General features: G+C 37.7%; 1 protein-coding gene across 2 annotated transcripts in view; it reads left to right on the top strand.

Annotated features, from left to right (window-relative positions):
- syk (spleen tyrosine kinase) overlaps positions 1 to 13,285 on the top strand; it is a 33,088-nt gene that overhangs the window by 8,092 nt on the left and 11,711 nt on the right. The window contains exons 4-6 of one of the 2 annotated variants that reach the window (XM_042509358.2): positions 9,390 to 9,528; positions 10,985 to 11,116; positions 12,619 to 12,681. In XM_042509358.2, coding sequence (XP_042365292.2) covers positions 9,390 to 9,528; positions 10,985 to 11,116; positions 12,619 to 12,681 — 334 coding nt within the window. The remainder of the gene's footprint in view (positions 1 to 9,389; positions 9,529 to 10,984; positions 11,117 to 12,618; positions 12,682 to 13,285) is intronic. The other variant, XM_042509359.2, reaches the window with a different exon arrangement.

Raw genomic sequence — 13,285 nt, forward strand, 5'->3', positions numbered from 1 at the left:
AAGGACCCCTTTGACTCTGAAGTGAGATATGAAGATATCATAATTCACTGACAGTTTCATTTGACCATGGTGTTGGAGTGTAATAAACATATGCTTTATTATTATTTATTAAACTTTCCAGCACTAAATAAAAATTAAAAGCTCAAACAAACTTCAGGTAAATTTAAGCGCATTGTGCTGATAATAGGCCAACCTCTCCTGACTGCAGGACTCTGACCTGAACTTCTTTGAGTCTTTTGTGAAACGTCTGTGCTATTAACCATTTTACTCAGAAAAAAAAGAACTTTTGAGTTGGCCTACTTCTCCCATAGCTGCCAACAGCTTGCCAACATTACGAGTTCAAGAAAGGGTGAAAATAATGTAATGTGCTTGTGGCCCTAGGCCCCCAAAATATTACATCTGCCCCTGGTACTGATAACAAGCTCAGCACGAGCAGCTGGATGAGACACGGAGCGATGCGTCCTGGTGTTTCTAAATAATTCCATCCAAAGTCTGACTGAACCTGAAACTAACAAATAGTCTATAGATGTCTAAAGAAGTCACTTTCCACTGCTGCAAATGTGGCTGTTGCAGTGTGGTGCTGCTGTTGGACCATCAGCTGTTTGATCTGTGATAATTAAACACTGTGGAAGCACATTAGACTCAGTTATCAAACAGTCAGCTGTACTCTAGAGTCAGAGTCATTCACTGCATTTGGTTGGCCGTGCCACTGTCAAACATGGCTGGAATGTGTTCAATCGAAATTCTATCGAGTACGTCTCATATTTCAATTGAGGAAAAGTTATTTGGCAATTGATATCATTAAGTTTTATTGCCCAGCCCTACTTGAGGGACACTGTGGGACAGAGGGGCAATAGAGGAGGCGCAGTTATTGATCTTGATGAAATGTTGTCTGTTAGTGAGATAGGATTTAAACCAGGTGAGGGCGGTGCCATTGATGTTGAGGGAGGATTGGAGACGGGACTGGAGGATAGCTTGGTTGATGGTGTCAGAGGCTGCAGAGAGGTTGAAGAGGATGAGGATGTTAATATGTCCAGAGTCTGAGGAGAGGAGGAGATCATTTGTAACTTTGAAGAGTGCTGTTTCTGTGTTGTTTTTAATGCGGAATCCAGACTGAAATGTTTCATAGAGGTTATTGGAGGAGAGATGTGTTTTCCACTGGGTGGCAACAACACGTTCTAGAGTTTTGGAGATGAAGGGGAGGTTGGAGATAGGCTGGTACTTACTGAAGGAGATGGGGTCGAGACCGGGTTTCTTGAGGATAGGAGTAACACAGGCCAGTTTGAGAGGTTGGGGGACAGAGCCAGTGCTGAAGGAGGTGTTGATGATAATGGTGATGAGGTGGGAGATAACAGGGAGGCAGTTCTTGAGGAGGGTGGATGGGATAGGGTCCAGACAGCATGTAGAGTTATTTGTGCTAGTGATGTATTTGAACAGTTCCAGGGGGGAGACGATATTGTAACTGAGAAAAATTGTAACTATCCTATCCAAGTTTAACCAATCATTTCACTGTGAGAATTTTGCATATTTCTCCGGGGTTCACAATATCCAGAACGAGCTCAAAGAAAACAATATATATTTTCAAATACAGATCTACTATTATGACCAAGTTCACACGTAATTAAACCTCTGGCTCAAAAAACCTACCATCAATTGTTGACACCATTTCCATGCTTTCACCATTTCTGCTGCCCTGAAACTTCATGCAAACACCACACTTTGGCAACTCGAGTATTATCCAAATTTCCCACTTGCAATTACGACTTTGGAGGGCCATTCACATGCTCATGAAGGCAGCATGACCGCGTACTTTCACCCAGGAACCTGGTGTTCACTTCCTATAGGAATGAAGAGCCAAACCATGATGTTTTTTTCCTAAAAGGAACCACTTGCTTGTGTTGCCTAAACCTAAAAACCCAAGCCTTTGTAGCCCACGTCTAACCATGTGCTTTTGTTGACTTTCCAGTGTCGGTTGAATGTGCTGGTTGAATGTCAGCAGCAGATGCAGAAAGATACCAAGAGTATAGTATGTAGATGACTTGAAATGAGAACATGTTCACTTAGTGATACACATACTTATTCTTATTTTTATGGGGTATCATCAAAATTTCCCAAATTCTCACTCGTAATTATGACGTTGGGGGGACGTTCATGTGCTCGTTACAATATTTCTCAAGAGCACATGAAGGCAGCATTTTACACAGACCAGTCCACAGTACATCAACTAGCATTCTGGTAGTTGTAGGTTTTCTACCTATTAAGCAAAACCCAATGCCACAGCTCTTTTTCTCTGTTTTCTCTGGCCATGTAGCACCAACTTTAAAAGTATTTGCATCTTTCTACTTCAGAGACAGACCAGTTTTATGTGAGGGCATTCTTTATGTCACTGAGAGAGGGGGACAGATATACGGGTCTGCATATACTAGCAGTAAGATTATATCAAAACACTTGTTTACAAGCTCTCACACAAATCATGCAGCATAATCCATGTCTTATTTATCCACTTGTATGCTTAGTACTTACCAAACTTAAGACTTTTCACTTAAACCTTACAATTTATAACACCTCCCGCATAATTCCTAACTTAAACTACACCACTTAGGCCTTACTTTACTGTGATTATCGAGCAGGCAAAATATCAAGATTTGTCAGTGAGCTAAAATTAATGCGAGCGCGTGAAATGGGCTGAGGACATGTGTGTTTTAGAGGGAGAGAGAGTGACAGAGATGGGAAGAGAAGGTGGAAGATTGACTACTGCACACAGTGTTTCAACCTGATTTGTCTGAACACTGTTTTGTCGCCTTTTGATTCTGCCATCTTTTAGTTAGCATCCCCCCACCCAGGACTGTGGGTCGACCAGCGCATCACATGACATGAGAGATTTTGTAGCGTGTGACCTCCTGTCGCTGGTCAGTCATGTAGTGTGAAAACCACAACGACTTCAAGATGAAAATTACAACACTGCAGGTTGTGTGGTGTGAACAGTGCAGCCATTTTATGTTTATTTTATCAACTATGACAGGTGTGTAGTGTGAACTGTCTAAGCTTAAACAGTTTCATGCACAGATGAATAGCATGACTGAGTATTTTAGTGGAGTGCATAAGCAGAGTTTCAAATCTACACACTTTACACTACTCTCATGCACAGGTGTTTTAAATAAGATTTTCACAAAACTGGTTTTGTGTTTGGGAAGAACTGAGCATGCAACTGAATAAATTAGACTTGGATCATACTGCAGGAGTTGTACAAGACTTTGTGAAGAAATGTTTTAAGCCTTTGAAACCTGAGCAAACTGTCGAAAAACATGGGCAATGAGCAACGAAAGAAGAAATTACCCCAAATTAGCAAGAAATGAGTAAAAAGAAAATTATTTGGAAAATAATAGAATTTAAAAAAAAGAAAACAACAACAAAGAGATAAACTGAAAAACTGCTGAAAAATTATAATTCTGTAACATAATTTTAAATATGTAGCTATGATAATTATAAATATATATGATTTTGTAAATCAACTAATTACTTGCACATTGTTGAACATTTCTTGGCAAGTTGCTCATTGCCTTTTTCCCACATTTTTGAAAGAAATCACATCAATTTGCTCAGAGTTCAGAGTTAATATTTTTGCTATTGTTAAAAGCTAACCCCTATAACTTCAATCCATTCAGAATTTTCTGTGTTCTTGGGTTCTTTGTTTACCATCCAGGCATGCAGGATGGGATGAATAACTAATATACAAATGATCATCTCTGGGGTCAAAGTATTCCTTTAATGCCACTACAACATTGACAACAACCTTTCTGCTAATTTTTGCTATTGATTAGGATTATAACTTAACAACTGGTAATGTGGGGCCTCTCCAAACTTTACAAATCCTTGTGAGGATTTGATCCAAGGTTGCTTATTAGAAAGACAACAATGGAAGATGTAGCACTGATGTTGTTGTTTTTGAACTTCTTTCAAGTTTTAGTGCCATGCATAAAAAAACAAAGCAGACCCAGCTAGCAGGGAACATTCCCACAACTTTGGCAAACGTTACAATAGTTAGCTGTAATGCAATAATGTTGTGTTTTGATAGTTGAAATAATGTTTTAACGAAAACATTTTTATCTAATAGTCATAGAACGTTTTAAGGATATTAATCATTTCAAATAACGTCCATATTTAAAAGCTGACTAAGACACAATGTTATAGTTATGCTGAAAGGTGACAGATCATAGAATGATGTTTTTATAAAACATTCCCACAGTGTTACATAAAACAAAGGAACAACATTTTAAAAGCAACATTCAGAGCATGGTATTGAGGCCTGAGATTACAGAACTTTTTAAAAAATGAAAATGTAATGTCATGTGATATGTTAACAATTTAAAAAAAAGTTTGTAACATTTTTTTATGTTTAGAGAGAATGTTTCCCTAACTTTAAGAAGAACGCTCTGGGAACTAAAAGAAAACTTGCAGCTGAAAACATTACTAAAACATTGTATTGGTTGCATTGTACAATTCTGAGAATGTTTTTAGAACCAAAAGTCGCAAGTTGGGCGAAAGGCAATACTTGACATTGTTTTGTCACTACCAGCCCAGTTAATTTATCAGCATAGCTGTTATCATCACGTTGTTTTGTTTTGTTCTTGAATTATAATACATTTTGTCAAATTGACACCAATGTAAAGCATAGCTGTTTTGAGCTCATACTGAACTTTTTGTGATCTAATTGTTATTGTAATTGTCTGATGGGATCATCAAGTAAAAAGTTATACAGTACTGTTGTGATTTTGCTGAGGGCGCTGATATCATGATATCTAGACTGAGGCCACAAAATATAACAAAATATCTTATGATCACTGCTAGAATGATTTTTTATAGATTGAAGTCCAGTGGAGACAGTAGAGATAAAACTCTTTCAGTACAGTGTTCCCTCGGTGTTGTCATGCAACTGCTTTGTGACAATGTGAATTATGAGTCAAGTACACAAGCAGACATCCAAGCAGACATAAATAATCACAACAACACAATAGTGCTTTACATTATATTTCATTTAAAATATTGAATGTTTAAAATGTGTCTCTTGCTTTGCTAATTGAACAAAGTGAGTGTTGAAGCTTCAGTTGAGAGGCAGTGGTCTCGGCTGAAGAAACACACGCACACAGACACAAACTCACACACACACACACATACACCCTGTGGTTTCCGCTCTGGCAGTTTGCAAAGGACTTCCTGAAGTAGCCAGACAAGAGGAAGAAAGACAGCAGGGCGAGATGTGACTGTTTTGTCCCTTTTTCTCATGAAGTAAAGAGAAAGAGACTCTTTGTTTCCACTGAAACAGCCTCATGTTATAACGAGAGCCTAAAATTATTTTTTTACAAGAAATTTCCGGATACTGTGTCCATGGCTAGAATATTCTTTAGACTCAAGAATGGCCAAAGACAGACAAAAAAAAAAAACATCAGATCATCGGAAATAAGGCTACTTTTCAAGATGCTGACATATCTCTAATATTTTTGCATTTTCTATGTTTTTTGAATAATGTTAAGATGACAAAAGGAACTAGCTTAGTCATAAATAAACACACAGAGCATCTATTCAAATTCCTGTTTAGTCTCTGTGACTGGGCTTCTCTTTCTTATTGTAATGTCACTTCTTCTTAATGTTTTAAAATGGTTACACCCATTTATCAACTGACAAGATATCCTACTGTTTGATAACAGATAGAGTTTAGTACTGTTTTCTGTGATCATTTTTATTGAATTTTAGAGGTTATAGGAGTACCAACACAAAACAAGGAATAAATTAATATATATACATATATACATTTGTAACTTAAAACACTAAGATATTAACAAACAAAAAATATATGTGCATAAAAAAATAATTGCACGTACGAGTAGAACATGAGCAGAAAAGTTAAATACTATTAAAACTTCCCTGGTGGCGAATATGAAAACCGAAAATTGAATACAATTATTTTAGTAATAACAAATATAGCAAATATATCAGACATGAGGCATGAGACAAATGAAACATTATTTTAACATTAAAATTATTAGGTAACTGAAATGTGCAGCAGAATAAAATAAAAGACACAAAGATGCAGCCATTAAATGAAAGCTGTTGAAAGATTTATAGATAATTCAAAATATCTTATAATTGCCCAGTGCCGAAACAAAAACAAAGGTAAATGAATAAAAAAATTAAAAGGGTGTGAAATTGCTTATGTTTATCTAACTTTTCAAATACATTTTTGAAGGTCTAATTGCTGTTCAAATTCTCTGCACTGCTGCTGGAGATACTGAACTTCACCTTAGAAAATTATCACAGTTTAACTTTAAAATCTGTATTAACAGCAGTTTTTATGTGCTGCATTGAAATGTATTTAAAGTGTTTAAACCTTCAAACCATGAGCACATTGGTTTGATTTCTTTCAAAAACACAACAAAAAAGTAATAAAAGCTGACAAGAAAAATGACTCTGAAAAGAAAAAGGAAAAAAAATTGGACAATTATTTAATTATTATAAATACATACTTTTCAGATTTTACTAATTGTTTGTTTGTTTTTTGCTCATTTCAGAAAATTTCCTTGTAACTTTTACTCATTTTTAACTATTTCTTCTTTTTTTTTTTTTTTGGCTTGATTGTTTTCAAATATCTGGGGGAATAAAAACAATGACCAACTTGGCAAGAAATGTCCCACAAATTGCAAGAAATTAGTAGATTTGTGAAATTACTTTAGAATAAAAGCTAATAAAAATCTCTGGAGAGCTATATCTATCAATATCATATTTAAACATATTTTTCAAAATTATTATCATTTTTAAACAGATTTTTTATGACATAATCATGTATTATTTTTGTTCCTTTCCATTTCCATTTCTTTATTTATTTTATTGCTAATATTCATTTTCCTTGTAACTATTACCAATTTCTTGCTATCATTTGGGGGTCACTTCTTGTTAAGATGCTAGTTGCCTTCATATGTTCTTCAAAGAAATTTTCTCAGTTTTCAACGGGTTAAATACTTGGATGGAGATGATTTAACGTAATTATTGCAAAAATATACAGATAAGGACAAGATTATTAATTTTTTCACATGACTGCAAGCTCTGACTATGGGATTGTTGGCTGTACTGTGTTTCAGTATAACGTAGCTAGCCACTGTGATCAGTAGAATCTATAAAATCAACTGCACAGGAGTGATCAGATCTGCTCTCTGTCTGCCAGCCTGCCAGCGGCTTTTTCTACAAGCTGGAGGTGAGAGGCTGTTTGATGACTTGAACAGTGTATGGGAATTTAAATGTGTAGCATGAGTGACATTTTCAAGACCAACAGAAGCGTTGGAAATACCCGTCAGTCAAATGAGAGCTTTGGGTCAAAAATAGCATCAAAGTGAGTGCGCCTGTTTTCAGAGTAGAGATGGACTGCAGAGTGCCAAAGAAACAAGCTTTGAATCAGCCACATCAGAAATACACACATGCACATTTAGTCTAGCTCCACATTTCGTACGGCACATGTTTGCCGCCTAAAACACCTTTTAAAAAAAGCACATGTAAAATTAATGGCTTCACATTTCAGATATAAAGACAATACAGATATTTTACACATGATTTTTTTTTTTTTTTTTTTTTTGGAAACCGAATCAGTGTTGACAGTATGTCCCATCTGCATGTGTGATTCATCACATGTGACACTGCACTTCACCTATGATAAAGCACATGTACCTATAGGAATTTATTTTGTGTAATATGTACTTTACATGTCATGTCTTACATTTCATGTGAAATACCATAAAATTACATGCGCCTTAAATGCATCAAATGAAAATTATGGCAATGCGGCAATACAGATTGCGGCAATGCAGATTTCCCCACTGTGGAAAGCATCATCTTATTTTGTCTTGTCTTGTCATGTCGTGGAGTATCAAATCGTATCGTGTCATATCGTAATCATGTCGTCTTGTCTTGTTGTATCTTATCTTATCTTATCTTATCTTATCTTATCTTATCTTATCTTATCTTATCTTATCTTATCTTATCTTATCTTATCTTATCTTGTCTTATCTTGTCTTCTTGCATCACAGCGCATACATCATATCACATGTATCATATCTTGTCCTCTTTTCTTCTCTTCTCTTCTCTTCTCTTCTCTTCTCTTCTCTTCTCTTCTCTTCTCTTCTGCTCTCTTCTTTAATTCATAACAATATTTCAAAGAGCTGTTATTGAAAGCTGTGACTTCACAGATAAAAGAATAAAAAAAGTTTGATAAAGAATAAAGTCTGAAGACACACAGAGGCAGTGGAGTCAGAGTGGGGAGAAGATATGAATAATCTTGGTCCTCAAAGAGAATCTCATTATGTGTCTCCTCTGCAGACTCTTCAGTTCATGTAGAGCTTCTCATGTAACCTCAGTCTCTTTCCTGTATGGCTTATTCTTCATCTTTGGGCCGATGCATTTGTTGTGATGAATGACTACTTTCTCTTCATAATACCCAGCTAACAATTTCTGGTTCTAAAAATGTTCTAAGAATGGTGCATGGTCTCTATAAACATCAAAAAATGTTGAATTATTATTATTATTTTTTTGTTATGTCACATTACATTACAATTTCATTAAAAAAGTTCTGTAATCACAGTCTTCTTCTTACTTTGTTCTTATGTAACATTGTGGGAATGTTTTATAAAAGAACATTCTATGATATATCACCTCTCCACAACACCAAAACATCCTCAGGATGTTGCAGTTATAATATTATGTCTTAGTCAGCATATAACCTTAGGGAACATTATTTGATATAATAAACATCCTTAAAATGTTCTTCAAACATCAGATTAAATTGATTTGGTTTTTTTTTAACTTGTAGGTAATGTTAGTCAATGTTGTGGGAAGGTTCCCTGCTAGCTGTGTAGCTTCTTTATTGCATAATTTTGAGGCATTTGTTGCCCTGGATATACTAAACACTGTTTAACACCATCTGTTAGCACACAGTCGCTGTAACTCACTGCATGTGGTAAACATGTTGAAACCTGATGAGACTGTTGCAATGGTGTAGAAAAACTGCAGATCTGACAGGCAGTCATCTTTAATAACCTTTCAGTCTTGGTGATGTGTGCATTACTCAAGATTAGCAGCCAGAAGACATGCCAATTACACAGTGTCCTGTGTTATATTATACAGTTTATGTAAGGGTCAAAGGCAACCAAAATGTACTGAAACATCAATCAGTCAAAGTCAAAATAACTTCCTTAAGGTAAAAAACACACTGTATACACATCACTTAACCAGACAAACCCAATGCAAGTCCAAGTGTATGTGTGGCACCTCACAGAATATCATTCACATCTATGAGGGAAGAGAATAAATGACGTCTTTAATTCTGTTTCTTGTTGTTGTGGGTGCAGGATCCGACAGAGAGATGCGAATGGATCCTACGCTCTGTGTTTGCTCCATGAAGGACAGGTGATGCATTATCGCATTGACAGGGACCGGACCGGCAAGCTGTCCATCCCCGATGGCAAGAAGTTTGACACCCTGTGGCAGGTTAACAATGATTTCATATTTCTGTTTCTGTACCTGTTGTACATGTTGATCTTTAACTTTGACAATTAGCATTAGCTTTATGGTTTCCCAGTAGCTGTCTGATGTGTTGCTCAGTGATCCCTTTAATTCTCGCAGAAATATTATAATAGCCAAAACATTCAAACCACTGACAGGTGAAGTGAATAACATTGATTTTATTGCTACATTGCATTGTAGTACATGTGCACACAGCACTCCCTGATGGCAGTATGCCCTCAGCAGGACAATGCACCATGCCACAACATGAAAACCCCACAGGAATAATCCTAGGAACTTGACAAAGAGCTCAAGACATCAACCTGGTCTTCAAATTCCCCAGAACCCAATCTGATCGAGCATCTGTGGGACATACTGGTACTCCACCTCACAACCCAAAGGATTCAAAGGATACGCCGGCCATTTCCAGGTGCAAAACACCTCAGAGGTCCTTTGTCCAAGCCTCGACAGGTCATGGCCAAGTCTGATCAAAGGAGGCCCCTCCAAGGATCAGCCTCTGGGGTACCTTTGTAACAATGTTTGGGTGGGTTTAGCATGTCTAGTAGTGTCCATCCTTATATTGTAGCAGGATGATCCTAGTTATTCATTTTACCTGTCAGCGGTTTTCGTGTTTTAGCTGATTAGTGCATGTTGTGGTTATCATAGTTACATAGTTATCCATAGTAGACATTGTCTTGAAATGTGCTGAGCACATTCATGCTCCTATGGCCATGGCCTGAAGAAATCCCAAGGTCAGGAGTCCAAATTGCTCCAGCACATCCCATCACCTCCTGAGAATTCTTTGACTGGCCATAAGATAATCTGTAACCTTTTCTGTTTCTTGATCCATGCTTTCTCCACATAGCCTGAATCATACAGTATATCTTGTGGAGCCATGCCAGCTCTCTTTATTTCAATAAATTTTTAGTCACTGTTTTTTGTACAAATAGTCAATGTAGAGATGATGACATTAGAATGAACAAAGTCAGCTTTAAAAAAAAAACACCACCTGTAAGCTGTGTGTAAAGTAAGTAAACTCCTCCAGTGGTCATTAGTGTATCCATCCTGTGTGCAGCAGCTATAGACGGACAGACTGCCAGACTTGATGGTGGGCACGGCTTTTAGTTTCTGTACAGGAATGGCACCAAAAGCTTGAGGAGGCTGCACACAGTGTCTGCCCTCAGCTGCTGTTTGTCTACAACTAGTTCCAGTCAGGCCAGCTGTTACCCTCTGAAGTCTTTATGCTAAGATGCAAGATAGATTTTTTTTTTATCAATTTTTATTTTATATTTATTTTTTATTATTTTAAAAAGGCTAAAAACGTCCTGACTCCATATCTGATCTCCATCTGTCTGAACATTTCACTGTCAGAAAAAAATTAATTAATATATAAAATCAAGTTTACAAATTGGACTAAATTGAACTTGTCTCTCTACCACAGCTAGTGGAGCACTACTCATACAAACCAGACGGCCTGCTGCGAGTACTAACAGAGCCCTGCGCCAGACCTGACGGGGCCACGATAGGACAGACGTTCCTTTCACGGGACCATCCTGGATTATCCTCTGCCTTGGTAAGATGTGTGTGTGTGTGTGTGTGCGTGTGTGTGTGTGTGTGTGTGTGTGTGTGTTTGTGTGTGCGTGTGTGTGCGTGTGTGCGTGTGTGCGTGCGTGTGTGTGCACGTGTGGGGATGGTGACCTCAATGCATTTGTTAACTGTCATGGTCCTTTGCTTACAGTATGTCCAAAAAATACAGGAAGTTTGTCCACTCACTGGTGTGTCTCACCAAAGGAAATGAGGACACTTATTCATTTATTCATCTTTAGATCATTTTATAATCACAAAATTTTGTCTGAAATGGGTTGAACTGATGGTTGTTTTTCTATGTTATCTAACAATAAGATATTTCTAGCTCAATTCTGAATAAGAACATCATAGACTGAAACAAATTCTGTGTTTGCATGTGGACAGCTGATTTAAAGAGTCGGTTCACCAAATCACAAAAAAACATAACTTTTACATACATAACATAACCACTTCCCTCTGGTGGTATTTATTCATGCAGAAAGTTTTGGTTTTACTTGCAGAGGTTTTAAGATACTTGTCTATGGGATTACTGATGTAACTGCATTCTCTAGAAACAGATATTGGAAGCATTCTAGTTTCAGTTTGTAGGTCAAGTAGTTTTGACCAGTCAAGTCAAGTCAAGTCAATCCAGATTCAGTTATAAAGCCAATGGTAGAAATCTCAGGAAGGAGTGACTGTGTAGGAATACCTTGATCCAGGTGCAGCCGCGATCCATGAAATCTACAGGACAAGAGACCACAAAGGCTCCAGAGAAGAGGCCAAGCTAGTGTTGTGCAGTAATAGGACATGAGGGTTTGCAGATGAAGACAGAGAGGGAAGGAGAGAGAAGCACAGTGTATCATAGGAAGTCCCCCAGCAGACAAGACCTATTTCAGCTGAACTAGGGGCTGGTCCAAGGCAAGCCTGAGCCAGCCCTAACTATAAGCTTTATCAAAAAGGATCCTCACCCTTAAATGTGGAAACTGAATCTGGAAGATTAGTATTGATAATAGTACATGTCCAGTCAGGTTTGAGAAGCAGGTAAACAGTCTGTGTGGAGAGGCAGAACGCATCAGCCCAAATGCATCTTGGAACCCATCAGCTATCTCTGTGGACGACTTAGCTGTTTATTTCCTTTTTAAAATTGTTATCCATATTGATATGCAGATATCTAAAAAACCAGGGCCAAAATCCTGTCTGCATGAATACCCCCAGAGGGAGGTGACAAAATACATTTTTTTTCCATAATTTGGGTGAACCAGTCATTTTTTATTTTTCTCTTCCTCCTGACAGGAGTACTGCACAGTGACACAAATGTGGAGATTCTGTTTGCTGTCTGAACAGTGTCTCTTTAGTTTGCGGTGGAATGATTCAGTCAGATGAGACATAATCTTGACACATCCTTATTAGGAGCTAACCTTTCCCCTGAATCTGACGTGATGATCACATGCATGACCATAACATGACCAGGTTGCCCTCTGATAACATCTCTGACATTTTGGATTTTAGCACAATGCTGCAGGTGGAATTCTCTCCAGACTCAGAACTGTTCCCATCCCTGGCCTGAAAAAGGTGCACTAACACTCCTCACAAAAACCTGCTGAACCCAGTAATGTTAAACCCCTCCCTCCAGAACCCCTCCATGTGTGATTCTGCTTCAGTGTGGATTGCTGCTAACACACCACAGCTTCCCTCACTCTCTGTGCTTTTCTTTATCACGTCCCTCCTCTGTCCCTCTGGCAGATCCCAGATCAGAGATCAGAGCTGACTGCACACACAAACTCTTTCAGTTTATTTTCAGTTTGTGTGACATCAAGTAGTGGGCCTGCTTATGATTATGATCTAACACCATCCAGAGGTTTCTCACTGCTATTACATGCTGAGCACAGCCAGCAGTCCAGAGCTGTGACCTCATCAGGAGCTCCCTCCTTCTGTGTGAGCATGTCATGACCAAACATGTGTTCACATCATGGGTTCACATGTCTGTCTGATTCCAAAGGCTCCTCCACATCTTCTATTGACCAAATCCGGGAGGCACGACACCTGCATCCTTTAAATAAGACCCCAACATCCCCATATACACTGTACACTGCTCAGGAGGTTAATTTTATTTAGTTTGATGAGAAAATTATAAATAAATAATAAATAAAAAAACAAATTATTGAGTTTGTTGTAG

The sequence above is a fragment of the Plectropomus leopardus genome, chromosome 20, assembly GCF_026936395.1.
Source record: "Plectropomus leopardus strain MGB_pleo_1.0 chromosome 20, ASM2693639v1, whole genome shotgun sequence".
In the NCBI taxonomy this organism is placed as follows: domain Eukaryota; kingdom Metazoa; phylum Chordata; class Actinopteri; order Perciformes; family Serranidae; genus Plectropomus; species Plectropomus leopardus.